We start from the raw sequence: 14,917 nt of genomic DNA, 5'->3' as shown, positions 1-14,917 counted from the left end.
AAGAAAAGAAAATACTAATTTTGTCAAAGTTTGTGGAAATAAAATTGAAGAGAGAAATAAGAGTGTGTAGGCAAATATGCTGTATAATAAATGAGCCAGAAATCAAATGTACATCCAGAATGTGGTATGATAAGAATTATCAAACTTTAAATTTGATATTCAAATATGCAGTATCAAATATCAAAAATAAAATGTGTTGTGCCTGAAAAGAAAATCCTTTATTCCCAACTGAAAATTTTATTCTCAAACAAAAGTCAGTGTGGGGATGCCTGCCAAGCTTGTTACTTTGCCCAGCTTGCCCTTACTAAGCTGTTTGACATCCAGTAAGTTCTCTGAGACTGTTTCCTGATTTGAAAAAAGCTCATCCCTACCAAACTTGAGAGTTTTTATGAGGCACAAACAATACAGCATGTACTAGGACTCTTTAAATAATAAAATTATATATAAATATTAGATGTTGTTTTTATTAGATCAGTGGTTGCACCTCTTTCTGTATTAAAGTTTTCCAAATACTGCTGTATAAAAGGAGACATTTCACGTATATTTATGCCTTTATATTCAAGGCAGTGATTGGTAACACCTACACTCTTCTTTTGAAATGTTTTATTTTATTTTTTTTTTTAAAGATTTTATTTATTTATTTGAGAGAGAGAGAGAGAGAGAGCACATGAGAGGGGGGAGGGTCAGAGGGAGAAGCAGACTCCCTGCTGAGCAGGGAGCCCGATGCGGGACTCGATCCGGGGACTCCAGGATCATGACCTGAGCCGAAGGCAGTCGCTTAACCAACTGAGCCACCCAGGCGCCCTTTTGAAATGTTTTAAACTTCAATTAAAATAATGTCTTAAATCTCTGTATGCTTGGAAATGAAAAGTACAAAACACACAATTTATTGATGCTGTGAACACTGAAGAAAATTCCATATGACATGCATTTGTTCATAAATAATACATGTGCCCTCTCTGCGAAGCTCAACTTCAATAAAACACAACTACTTTAAACATCTCAAAATCTCGATGTGACCTTTCAGTGTGATGGTGAAATCTCAAATGCAATGTATCTAAATCTTCACTAATTATCTTTCCATTCAGATATCTTTGTGTTTGTATGTATTTATTCAGTTGCTTAAAAAAATCAGAAAAAATGAGGAAACAAGGCAAATAATCAAAAAGCCCAGAGGTTTTCTTCAGCATGTTCTGCATTTAGATGCTGGAATCATGTTTCTGCAGATGTGCCTACTTTGTCTTTTTCTGACATCCATCACTTTACAATAGCAGAATGACCAGCAGGAGCTTAGTGGAAGGAGAGCCTCGTTCCCAGTAGTTCTGGGTTCTGTTTTGTTTTCTGTCCTCACATGTGGTGCATTTGGGATCCAGGCTGTAGTAAATTTCCTGTCTCTTCTCTTCCGGACTCACCTCTGCACCACTCTTCTTCACTTCTCCCTGCAGCACCCCACCCCTCGGGAATACTGGTCACCAGATCATTCTACCCAATATGATTCTGTAATTTACGTTATGCTGTTGTCTTCTGTTTTCCTAGGAACTTCACTGTATACAGGGAGGGGGTGTTAGGGGCCCTGGTCTTAACAATGGTAAGATGTGTAATTTTTTTGCTTAAAACTCTCCAATGGATTTCCTTCTGGTACACTTAAAATGAAATCTACAACATGGTCATGGTTTACAGGCCCTCTGTCCTCCATCTCTCCAACATCTTCTACCCTGTTCTTCCTTTCTTCACTATGTTCCAAAAGCACCGGCTTCCTTACTATCCCCAAACACGCAAAGTATGCTCAGTATGTGTATACTATATATGTAATTTAATATGTAACAACATATACATATTATGTAATATGATGTCAGTAATATATATACACACATATATTCATTAAATATTTATTATTTATTAGCTGCCCCACTATGTACTTTAATACATAAATGCCATGAAAACTGAAACTCTGTATTGTTTACTCCTGTAACCCCAGTGATTTGAACAATATATTGTGCATAGAGGCTCTTAGCTATTTCCCCAGTGAATGAATGTATGAATGAATCATTCCAGCACAAGTGCTAAAGTTAAGTCTCATTACGTTAGGTGCCTACCCCTGGGGCTATAGTGTGGCATCTTCCTCTCTTGATTCTGGTGGGTTAAGAGTGGACAGTGGGTAACATTTTAAAGAAAGTGTAGATGCTGTTAGAGAAACAGAAGAGGTTTACTCAGGAGGGGAAGAATACATACTTACCATTTTATCCCTCTTTTTTCTGTCATTAATGCCTAGATGTTAATACCTTGGAATAGGTTAGTTTATATCTTTTCTCCTGTTCCCTTCTTTCAAAATGTTACTAATTTTTCTTTTGAAATATCATATCCATCTTTCATTTTTCTTATTTCCCCTTACTACTACATTGGCATTGACCCTTAAATTCCTTGTTGCTAGTCTTTTTGCCCCCAATACAATCTTCCACCACCCACGATCTCCTGAATGTGGCTCTAATTGTCATTTCTTTTAGAAAATGCATGCTAGATTCTTTTGTCCAAAATTAGACAGAACTTGCTAAAACAACCATGATTTTCCAATATGCACACTTCCTTTCAGTCAGACTTATATCTTCTAATACCTAATTTTGAATATAAAAAATGTTCATGTTTTTAGAGAGTCCACAATATTAGATCTAAAATGGATTGTGCAAGCCTTTTTTTGGAGAAAGACATGGGGAGAAAGAATGAAAAAAAAAAAAATGAGACCTAGAGAAGTACCTCTTCAGAACAAAATTTCAGCATAACTACATCTAGGCCCTGGGTGTCTTAAGCCCTAGACCTGAGTTCCTTCTCTGTGCCAGGAATAACCTGTTCTCTGCTGTGTCCTCCTCCATTTATCTCTATCTCCATCTCGCAGACACCGTTATGCCCTCCTGTCCAGCTGAAGTCTGTTTCTTTTTTCTGATTGCATAGTTTTCATAGAGCTCCAAATATTACTGAAATTATTACCTGTATCATGCACTTTTGTAGTTTCTTTTAATATTGCATTTTGCATGTTTTTCATATTATTTTAGGCCTGTGCTAATGTGACTTATGAGAAACACATTTTTTTGTCTTTGTCCATCATTCCTGGCACACAGCTCCTCAAATCCTTGCAGTTTCCTAAGTGATAAGTGCAATAAAGATGAAATGGGTATTTTTTTTGTTGTTATTCATAATAAGCTCCTTTAAACCACACCAGAATTTATGCTTGAGGTGATTTTTGGAAAGCCCCTAGATAATCGCAAAAAGGCGGGGCTGGTTAGCAGTGGAACCATCCTGATCTCTGGAGAGTTTAATCATCAATGGCCAATGATTTAATGATTTTGCTTGCATAATGAGACCTCCATAAAAATATCTGAAGTTGAGGTTGGGAGGTATTTTGGGCTGGTGAATATGTAGAGGACCTGGGGAGGTGGCACCCCCGGAGAAGGTGTGGAAACCCTTCCCGCATACCTTGCTCTGTGCATCTCTTTGGTCTGGCCATTGCTGAGTTGTATCCTTTTATGATAAACCAGTAATCTAGTAAGTAAACTGGTTTTCTGAGTTCTGTGAGCCATTCTAGCAAATGATCAGACTTGAGAATGGGGTCATGGGAACCTATTTTATTTTTTTATTTTTTTCTTTCTTTTTTATTGTTATGTTAATCCCCATACATTACATCATTAGTTTTAGGTGTAGTGTTCCATGATTCATTGTTTGTGCATAACACCCAGTGCTCCATGCAGAACGTGCCCTCCTCAATACCCATCACCAGGCTAACCCATCCTCCCACCCATGGGAACCTATTTTTAGCTGGTCTGCCAGAAGCAGAAGGGACAAATTAGACTTGAGATCAGCATCTGAAGTGGGGCGGTCTTGTGCGACCCCTCCCCTGACCTGTGGGATCTGACTCTCTCTCCATGTAGATCGTGTCAGAGTTAAGTTAAATTATGGGACCTCCAACTAGTGTCCACAGAGAATCAGAGGGTTTCTTGATGTGTGGGAAAACTCACGTATCTGGTGTCAGAGTGAAGTTTTGAAGTAGAGGAGAAACACAGAAGAGTGTTTTTGTTTTGTTTTCTTTCAGGCCTCAAAAGACTACAAATGTCTCAGAGAGAGAGTTCCCAAAGAGTTACTTGGTATTGTTGTTGTTAATATTTATATATCGTCACCAAGCACTACAGCAAGCATATCCTCAAGTTAAAATTGTTTGGTGGCTTTTATTGAGTAATATTTAATATAAATTTTAGATTAAATGCTATAAGGATTTAATTCCAGTGATTTTGATCAGGGATGCTCACCCATATTACTTTTGGAGGCAGAACAACCACCAGTGGTATTAAAATGCAGCCGCAGTTTAATAAATTAGGTTTGTGGCATCTTTGTAAAGCTACAGCCTGGCTAGAAAAATACCTAAAAAGAAATCTTTTGCTGTTTTTCTTGATCAAATTTTGTCAATAAGATACACAGAAGATGCTCTCAGTGTTGACATTCATGACCTAACATTCAGTGAAGGCTTGAAGGAGTGGCCCATTCTGAAAAGGTAGATGCAGCTAGGATGAGGGAGGTCCCAGAGGGCGCAACCGGATAGCCTCTGAAGACCATCCCAGTTTTCAAACACAAAACTGTTCATGTTATAGATTAAGTTTTATCCTCATGTAGATTGTTGGGACATCTAAATGTTATACAAAATAGTTTTAATCCTGAGGAAATATTTCAGTCTGAGCCCTATATTACTAGGTCTTACATTGCACATTTTGTGTTTTGGAGGCTGGAGTGTGACCAAAGAGTGCCCATCAGGTAACAAACCTTGCAACCACAAATTCAGCATGTGCTGTGTGTGAGAGTAAACCAGAGCCTCCTGCTTCGAAGCTGCTATGTACTTTTTATCAAAAGCATGTCTTTTTTTGCTTCTTATCAATTTTATGTGTTTAAAAAATGTTACAAAATAATTTTTTTAAAGGTAGAACTTCTATTTTTATATAGAAGCAAATTCAAAGCCTCAGGTCAAGAAGACAATAAATTAGCCATGTAATATGGTGCTTATGTTGTGTTTTTTTTGTGATTAAAAAAGGACAGTTTTCTTAAAATTTTTATTTCAGTGTTTAAGAGATCATATAAACAAATATAAAAAAGGATGTCATGTGGAATACAACATTACAAAAACTCAAGTTATCTAATATAGAAAGAGCAAAAATGTTTGTATGAAATTAAAACAGCTGATATTTAAAATGTAACAAACATATTTCTCATTTATTTGACTTATATCTTCTAAATTATGATGGTCTATTGCTTTAAATCTTCCTTGAATTAGAATTTTATACCAACATTTTCCCTATTATTAGATTGTGATTGTTTTGAGTGTAGTGTCTATGGCTTTAGACATCTTATGTCCCCCCTATTATCGTGTTCTATACTTATTATGGTATAGATATTTTACAGATGTTTCCTGAATGAATGATAGCCATGCCTGAAGAAAATCCATTTGTTCTCTGTTGAAAAAACATCAACAATGTGAACTTCTCAATGTAAATAAGGCTCATGGGAAATCACTCTTTTGATTTGACAGAATCCTCTAAATGAGAAATATGGAATGGACACATTTCTGATCAACTCGTAAACTCTGTAAATGTGTTCATGCCAATAAAAGGTAGAAAGGCTACTTTCACAATGTATTCAGTTGTTTTTATCTGATGTTGAGAAAAAGTTCAGATTTCTAATGGTGGCATGGGAAGGTAATGTAGAGGAGATTTTTAAAAAGCAAGAAGTACAACATCGCTCGGCATCAGGGAAATCCAAATCAAAACCTCAATGAGATACCACCTCACACCAGTCAGAATGGCTAAAATTAACAAGTCAGGAAACGACAGAAGTTGGTGAGGATGTGGAGAAAGGGGAACCCTCCTACACTATTGGTGGGAATGCGAGCTGGTGCAACCACTCTGGAAAACAGTATGGAGGTTCCTCAAAAAGTTGAAAATAGAGCTGCCCTATGACCCAGAAATTGCACTACTGGGTATTTACCCCAAAGATACAAATGTAGGGATCCGAAGGGGTATGTGCACCCTGATGTTTATAGCAGCAGTGTCCACAATAGCCAAACTGTGGAAAGAACCAAGATGTCCATCGACAGATGGAATGGATAAAGAAGATGTGGTATATATATGCAATGGAATATCATGCAGCCATCAAAAGGAATGAGATCTTGCCATTTGCAATGATGTGGATGGAACTGGAGGGTGTTATGCTGAGCGAAATAAGTCAATCAGAGATAGACATGTATCATATGACCTCACTGATATGAGGAATTCTTAATCTCAGGAGACAAACTGAGGGTTGCTAGAGTGGTGGGGGGTGGGAGGGATGGGGTGGCTGGGTGACGGACATTGGAGAGGGTATGTGCTATGGTGAGCACTGTGAATTGTGTAAGACTGATGAATCACAGACCTGTACCTCTGAAACAAATAATACATTATATGTTAAAAAAAAAAAAAAGATAGCAGGAAGGGAAAAATGAAGGGGGGGAAATCGGAGGGGGAGATGAACCATGAGAGACTATGGACTCTGAGAAACAAACTGAGGGTTCTAGAGAGGTGGGGGTTGGGGGAGGGGTTAGTCCAGTGATGGGTATTAAAGAGGGCACGTTCTGCATGGAGCACTGGGTGTAATACGTAAACAATGAATCATGGAACACTACATCAAAAACTAATGATGTATTGTATGGTGATTAACATAACATAATAAAAAAAATAAAATAAAAAGCAAGAGATATGCTTGGAGGCTGAAAAACTGTAATTTAAATGTAAAATATTAGATCTCATAATTTAAATATTGTCTGGATATTACAGTGGGTACAATATAGTGTTTCATTCTTCTAATATATGTGTATTTTCACCTTTGAAAGGACCCATAGAAATTTTGGCCTAGTTTCCATTGAAAACTTGTTTTCAAATAAAGGAAGTATAGTAGCTTTGTTCAAATTGTTTATAGTAGAAAATATAAAATCCTGCCATTGGATAAGAAAATTTAAATTTATCTTAACACACAGGGAATATGGTTGTTTCCAAAGTACGTTTTTCTTTAATTTTTAATCCCTGTTCTTTTTTCCCAGGCATTTCCTGGAAATATCAACTCTGATAGCGTGGTTCGGCATGATTTGCAGCATCCGGTTATTGCCCGCTATGTGCGCATAGTGCCTCTGGACTGGAACGGAGAAGGCCGCATTGGGCTCAGAATTGAAGTCTACGGCTGTTCTTACTGTGAGTATCTGCTGAAATTTGTGGTGGATTTTGTCATCTTCATGTAATTAGTGATTTGTTTATTTTTGATTATTTAACATTACTTGCTTTCTCTGACAATAAACTGCCTTGTTTTTATATATAAATAACATGTTAGTTTATTTGTATGTTATAAATATATTTTTACATCTTTACACAAAAACGCATATAAAAATACCTTAAGCAAAGGATTTGGAAAGTGATTGTTATTCAGTAGACTAAAATGACAAAGCTTATTAATTAAGTTGCTTGAAGTCTTATGCAATATTTAAAAAGTAGAAACTTACAGTATTATCCATCATTTTGACTCTTTGTGATGGATTTTGGAGAACTTCCTGCCAATTCTCGTCAGTTTCACGTTTTACTGTTTTAAAGCTAAGCACTAAGTTTTAATGTCAGTGATATTTTATATGTCTATAAGTTTTATTTGCTCCTTTAAAAAATTGACTTGGTCACCTAAAATGATTCTTTTCTTTTAATCACGTTTTAAACTCTTTTTTTTTAATTTCTTAAATGCATTATATATATATGTCTAGTGATTCTAATATATGGATTTTTGGGGATTGCAGCTCTGCTGTCTTGCATCTACTCATTTTTACCAGTAGTGCTTTTTTGCTCCTCCTCCTCTTCTGTCTTTCACCTTCTTTACAGCCTTCTTATCTGCCTGTCCTTCCCTTCTCTGTCTTCTTGACTGTGACCTTAGTTTCTTTAAAACCTCATCTGTGGACTTTCTTTCAGGCCAAAGTTGATGATGGATTCATCTACCAAAGATTTATCTTTGCTTATTTGCTTCTAAGTAGACAGTGCAACACAGAATTACTTTAAAGATTGTTGAGCTATTTTGAGGCCACTAGGTAGTAGAGATTCAGTCTGCAAATACATGATTTGCAAATACTGGCTTTAGAATATGAATTCTCTGGTAAAATAGTTCCCTCCTCCTAGAAGTCTACTATTAGACTCTCCCCTACCCTTCCTATAGATACATAAAAATAAAAGTTCACTATAACCAGAAGATGGCAAATGACCTATTGGCAAGCTTTTTAAAATTAACCAAACATTTGGTAGTTTATAATAAAAATATGTATAAAGTTTTCACCTCTGTACGAATCAGTTACAGAGATTGGTGAAAATATTAGCTGTCATGATGACCTAATCATTTTTATTTATTCATGGGCAACATTATGTGCAAACTGAACTGGTTACTACAAAGTGGCCATGGAGATCATTTAAAAATTCTATAGGTGTTTATTTTATTTGGTCATCACTTTATTATAGCAAATATGATGAGTAGAGAGGCATAGAAATTTAGTTCTTCAGCAGAATGTAGATCTTCAGGAGGAAGATTTAACTTGTTAGGAGAAGCCTAAAATGAGCCCTAACATAAATTTGGGTTCTCTCTATGTGGTCTGGGTATTATGGATACAGAACTCTGTGTTCACACATATTCCAACTGTCAGCACATTGGGAAAGCCAAGACAAAATGTGATATTTTTCTCGGTATGATGGATTTTCTAGGGAGCATGTTCAGCTTTCAGTAAATGAAAAATGTGTAATACTCTTCATGGAAACCATGATGTGTATAATTTATTAATAATTACTTATTGAGCATTTTTTATGTGTCATGAAATATTGCTGAATGTTAGTAATACCACAGTGAATAAGGAAAACATTCTATGAGAGACAAGGTGGGACAATTAATATAGTAGTATTTATTAGGATAAAAATAGTGAAAGTTAAAATTCACCCAGAGGCACATCGCCTGAGTGATAGAGCTGAAAGGAAAACCGGTGAATCTGGTACAATGCTAGAGCTCACTACCACTGTTCTATTTTCCTACTCCTTAATTCCAACAAAATGAACAACGATGTGACCATCTCCAAGTCAATAAAAGAATCATATTGACACCCCAGAAACACCCATCAGGCCCTCCCCCAGTTACTACTGCTTTTTAAAGGTAAAAATTCACCTGATTTTTATCCTCATAGATTAATTTTACTTTTTTTTTAGTTTCATAAAAAAGGGAATCCTAAAATATATATTATTTCCCATCTGACTTCTTTTCTTCAAAATAATAATTGTAAGAATATCCACACTGTTATTTAAGGGTATTTGATTATTTTCATTGGCACTGTTACTCTACTGTATGAATATTCTACAATCATCAATTCATTTCATGTTAATGAACATTTGAATTGTTTCCATTTTTGGCTATTTTAATAGAATTGCTATAAATATTCCTCGTGGGTGTCAGCTTAGGAAAGGGTACTACTAAGTTAGGATATATGCATGTTTAATTTTTATCAATAATAACAAAATTTTCTCTGAAGTGGTTGTATCAATTTAGACTCCCACAACCAATGTACTGGAGTTCCTATTGCTTCACAAATTGGGGCACTTAGTATTGATTTGAAAGTTTTAGCCATTGTGGTGGGTGTTCATTATATCTCATTTTAGTTTTAGTGAACACTTTCCTGATTTTTAAAGAGGTTATGCTTGTCATTCATTTGTATACCCTCTTTCTTTGAAGTGTATGTTGAAGAATCTTGCACATTTTTCTATTGTGTTGTCTTTTATTTATCTATTTTCTAATTGTTTTGAGTAGTTTTTATAGCCAACTCTCTCTTTTATTTTATTCTTGTTATAATATCCAGATGTGTTATCTTACTTTTGAGATGGCTTTCTTTAAAAATAATCATTTTAAAACCAACACTGTCAATGGGGTTACTTTAGAATTCACAGTAAGCGCAAATGCAGCTTGCCCGAAGGCACATAGTGTGGGGTGACTCAGGTGTGGCTTGCAGTTGTTGCAAGTGGATCTGTGAAGTTGTGAGCTCGTGCTATCATGGCCTTCTCCGTCTAGCCTGGGCTTTGGCAGTCACAAGGTGGGAAGGAAAAAAATACGGAAGCTAAGTAGGAAGCTAGGCTTTTCTAGTGTATAAGCCTCTCTGGAGGGAAAGATCGTATACTTTAAGAAACTGTATTAATAGTATACCAATATGTGCCAGTGGAGTAAATGATGAATTGGCAACATAAAATAAAATGTAAAATAGAAGTTGAAAAATACTTGTAGTAGGTTGTAGTAAATTGGATAGTGGCCTCCAGAGATATCAGGTACTAATCCCTGGAACTGTAAATTTTACTTAATAAGGCAGAGTGTTTGATTAAGTTAATGATCATGACCTGGGTAGATTATCCTGCATTATCCAGGGGGCTTCTAAGTACAGTGAGTTCTATCCTTGTGAGAGGTGGACAGAGGGAGAATTCACAGACAGGAAAATGGAGGCACTGTGACCATGGAGCAGAGATCAGGTGATACGTTTATAAGTCACGGAGCTGGAAGAGAGGAGTAGATTCTCCCTGGAGCCTCTGGAGGAATTGAGGTCCTGCTGACACATTGATGTGAACCTAATGAAACTGATTTGGGACTTCTGGCCTCCAAAACTGTGAGAGAATAGAGCTGTTGTTTTAATTTGTATAGCAGGGCCTGGAAACTATACAAGTATCAATATCATTTTAGGGCGAAAAGAGATACAAAAATAGCTCTAGAGCAGTGTTCTTCAGTAGAACTTTAAACAAAGATGTAAATGTCCTTGACCTGCTGTAGTCCGGTAGTTACATTTGGCTGTTGAGCACTTGAAATGTAGCTGAGACAACTGAGGAACTAAATTTTAAATTGTATTTAATTCTTATTCACTTAAATAGTGTGACTGCTGGCTACCAGATTGGTTGGTGTAGATTAGAAGAACCAAAACATCTGCTTATTATTTTTCTTCCATGTTCTTTTATAGTTTAAAGAACCTACAACATTTATTTTTTAAATGGCATTCTCTGATTTTTTTCCCCTTAGTTTGGAGAACAACGATTTAATCATCCTGGACACAGTCTTTATTGTCAAAGAGTTGATGACTAGTCACTTCTTTGACCAGATCCCTAACTGGGCCATTTTCCTAACTAATGTCCAAATCAGATTATTTTTATTTATCTATTTTTGAAGAATACAAATTGTATTTGTCTTTTCCAAGAAAAATACACATTTATAGCAAGAAAAATATGTGTTAAACATATTTGTGATGGACAACTTTCCTAAAGGTACTATGGTTTAAATTTACCTGTCCTGTAATTCAGGCTACAGTGGGCCCTTAGAAGATGGCCTCCTATTTTCTTTTTTTTTTCATTTAGTGAACTATTGTGTCAGAGACTTTGATTTTTCAATGAGAAAAAGAATCATGAATCTTTGAGGGGGAAAAGTCAGATATACCCTTTTATTTTGCCCTCATTAGAGTTAGCAGTACTGTGTATGCTAGGGTCCCAGCAAGGAGAAACTAGGCTTCGATCACTCCTGTGGGAGAGAGAAATGAATTCTCTCATCTTTCTAGAAACCCCTTAGAGGATTTATCTGAGGTCTATTTTAAAGTTCCAGGTTAGGGAATGGGTTGTGCTTCTTTTATTTCTAAGTTTGCCAGAAGAACTAGAGAGGGAGAAATCTCAGTATGAGCGCTGCTTCTGTTGGAGTGTGTGCTACTGTAATTCCCCTCGTGTTTGTCATTTTTCCTTGTGCAGTTCTTCCGTGATCTCTTTGTCATCTGAGAAGTTTGGTACTTCTCAAGATTGCAAACAGAAAGTTCACTCTATTCCAGATGGAGAAGGTTAGTTCCAGGCCACTACTTTGAAGCCTTTAGGGCTTCTCCTGTTTGTGTTTCCTGACTTGTCTTGAGGATAATATGAGTTCTAATTTCAATGAATCGAAACTCATTTTAAATTATTCTGTTCCTTCTACATTTGGTTTTCCCTCTAGTTGAAACAAGTGCATGCTATTATTTTTAAAACTTAGTGATAGTCCCCACGTCTTCTGACTCAGTAAACCTCCCAAAACACCAATGCTAATCTTCTAACTCTGTACCAGAGGGACTACATGAAGCAGAAGGGAGAAGTCTCAGTCTAATAATTCCTAAAAAATCATGTATGGCTGCAGTACTCAAACATTAATTTTACACAAGCCCAGCACAGTGTCCTGATTGAAGTGAGCATTTTTGATGACAAATACTATATTAGCTTTTAACCAGAGTCTTCTTAAGAGTAAGGTCAGTGCCTTGGGAAACCAAGATACACACAACTAAACTAATTTTTGTATATGCCTTCAATTTGGATGAATAATTAATAAAGCCTGGATATATAGCCCAATGCAAATCGTAATGGAAAGTAAGTGCCAGACTAGGGCAGGAAAAAGTATCAAGAGAAACCAGATACAAACAAAAGGACAGTGTTTTGTCCTTTTCATGCTGTGCAAATGAGATTGTCCTCCTACAGGGACCACAAACTGATGCTCACTGCTCCCATGCTGCTAGGCAAGAGGTGCTGTCTTGTATGTATGTGTTAGTTTTCTAGGGCTGTCGTAGCAAAGTACTACAAACTGTGGTGTAAGACAACAGGATTTGTTCTGTTGTAGTTCTGGAGGGCAGGAGTCTGAAATCAAGGTGTCAGCAGAGTTGATTCCTTCTACAGGCTCAGAGAGAGAAACTGTTTCATGTGTCTCCCAGACTTCTGGTGGTTGCTGGCAGTCCTTCATGCTCTTTGACCTGTTTGTGCATCATTCCAGTGTCTGCCTCCCCTTTTACACAGCCTTCTCCCCTGTGTGTGTCGGGGTCTGTGTCCTCACGTGGCCTTCTTCCCTCTGTGTGTGTCGGGGTCTGTGTCCTCACGTGGCCTTCTCCCCTGTGTGTGTCAGGGTCTGTGTCCTCACGTGGCCTTCTTCCCTCTGTGTTTGTCGGGGTCTGTGTCCTCACGTGGCCTTCTTCCCTCTGTGTGTGTCGGGGTCTGTGTCCTCACGTGGCCTTCTTCCCTCTGTGTGTGTCGGGGTCTGTGTCCTCATGTGGCCTTCTTCCCTCTGTGTTTGTCAGGGTCTGTGTCCTCACGTGGCCTTCTTCCCTCTGTGTGTCTGTGTCTTCACATGGCCTTCTTACCTCATGTGTTTGTGTTTGTATCTTCACATGGCCCTCTTACAAAGACACCACTCATTGGATTTAAGATCCACCCTAATCCAGTATGACCTAATCTTTTTTTTTTCTTTCAAGATTTTATTTAAATTGTAGTTAGTTAACACATAGTGTAGTATTAGTTTCAGGGGTTTAGAATTTAGTGGTTCATCAGTTGCACATAACACCCACTGCTCATAACATTAACTGCCCTCCTTAATGCCCATCACCCAGTTACCCCATCCCCTCACCCACCTCCCTCCAGTAACCCTCAGTTTGTTCTCTATTGTTAAGAGTCTCTAATGGTTTGCCTACCTCTCAGTTTTTATCTTATTTTATTTTTCCTTCCATTTCCCTATGTTCATCTATTTTCTTTCTTAAATTCCACATATGAGTGAAATCATATGGTATTTGTCTTTCTCTGACTTCTTTTGCTTAGCATAATACACTCTAGTTCCATTCACGTCATTCCAAATGGCAAGATTTCATTCTTTTTGATGGCTGAGTAATATTCCATTGTACATATATACCACATCTTTATCCATTCATCAGTTGATGGATATTTGGGCTTCTTCCATATTGTGGACATTGTGGCTATAAACATTAGGCATGTGCCCCTTTGAGTCACTATTTTTGTATCCTTCAGATGAATACCTAGTAGCATAATAAGGTAGTTCTATTTTTAACTTTTTGAGGAACCTCCATACTATTTTCCAGAGTGGCTGCACCAGTTTGCATTCCCACCAACAGTGTAAGAGGTTCCCCTTTCTCTGCATAATCACCAACATCTATTGTTTCCTGAGTTGTTAATTTTAGCCATACTTACCTGTGTGAGGTAGTATCTCATTGTGGTATTTCCCTGAGATGATGAGTGATGTTCAACATTTTTTACATGTGTCTGTTAGCCATTTGTATGTTTTCTTTGGAGAAATGTCTTTTCGTGTCTTTTGACCATTTCTTAACTGGATTTTTTATTTTTTGAGTGTTGAGTTTGATAAGTTCTTTATAGATTTTAGATACTAGCCCTTTATCAGATATGTGATTTGCAAATATCTTCTCCTGTTCTGTTAGTTGCCTTTTAGTTTTGTTGTTTCCTTCACTGCGCTGAAGTTTTTTTATCTTGATGAAGTCCCAATAGTTCATTTTTGCTTTTGTTTACCTTGTCTCCGGAGATGTGTCTAGTGAGAAGTCGCTGTGGCTGAGGTCAAAGAGGTTACTGCCTGTGTTCTCCTCCAGGATTTTGATGGATTCCTGTCTCACATTTAGGTCTTTCATCCACTTCGAGTCTATTTTTGTGTATGGTGTAAGAAAAATGGTCCAGTTTCATTCTTCCGCATGTGGCTGTCCAGTTTTTCCAGCATCATTTGTTGAAGAGACAACATTTTTTTCCATTGGATATTCTTTCCTGCTTTGTCGAAGATTAGTTGGCCATAGAGTTGAGGGTCCATTTCTGGGCTCTCTATTCTGTTCCATTGATCTATGTGTCTGTTTTTATGCCAGTACCATACTGTCTTGATGATGACAGCTTTGTAATAGAGCTTGAAGTCCGGAATTGTGATGCTGCCAGCTTTGGTTGACCTAATCTTAAAGTAACTAATTACATCTGAAACGACTGCATTTCCAAGTAAGGCCATGTTTGGAGTTTCTGGGTGGATATGAATTTTGGAGAACATA

General features: G+C 37.1%; 1 protein-coding gene across 4 annotated transcripts in view; it reads left to right on the top strand.

The window, feature by feature from the left end:
- CNTNAP2 (contactin associated protein 2) overlaps positions 1-14,917 on the top strand; it is a 1,915,205-nt gene that overhangs the window by 819,810 nt on the left and 1,080,478 nt on the right. For all 4 annotated transcript variants that reach the window (XM_032401131.1, XM_032401133.1, XM_032401132.1 and 1 more), the window contains one exon: positions 7,106-7,253. In XM_032401131.1, the coding sequence (XP_032257022.1) occupies positions 7,106-7,253 (148 nt within the window). The remainder of the gene's footprint in view (positions 1-7,105; positions 7,254-14,917) is intronic.

This window comes from Phoca vitulina, unplaced genomic scaffold (assembly GCF_004348235.1).
Source record: "Phoca vitulina isolate PV1807 unplaced genomic scaffold, GSC_HSeal_1.0 scaffold4, whole genome shotgun sequence".
Lineage (NCBI taxonomy): Eukaryota > Metazoa > Chordata > Mammalia > Carnivora > Phocidae > Phoca > Phoca vitulina.
This window is presented reverse-complemented; position numbering and strand designations above follow the sequence as displayed.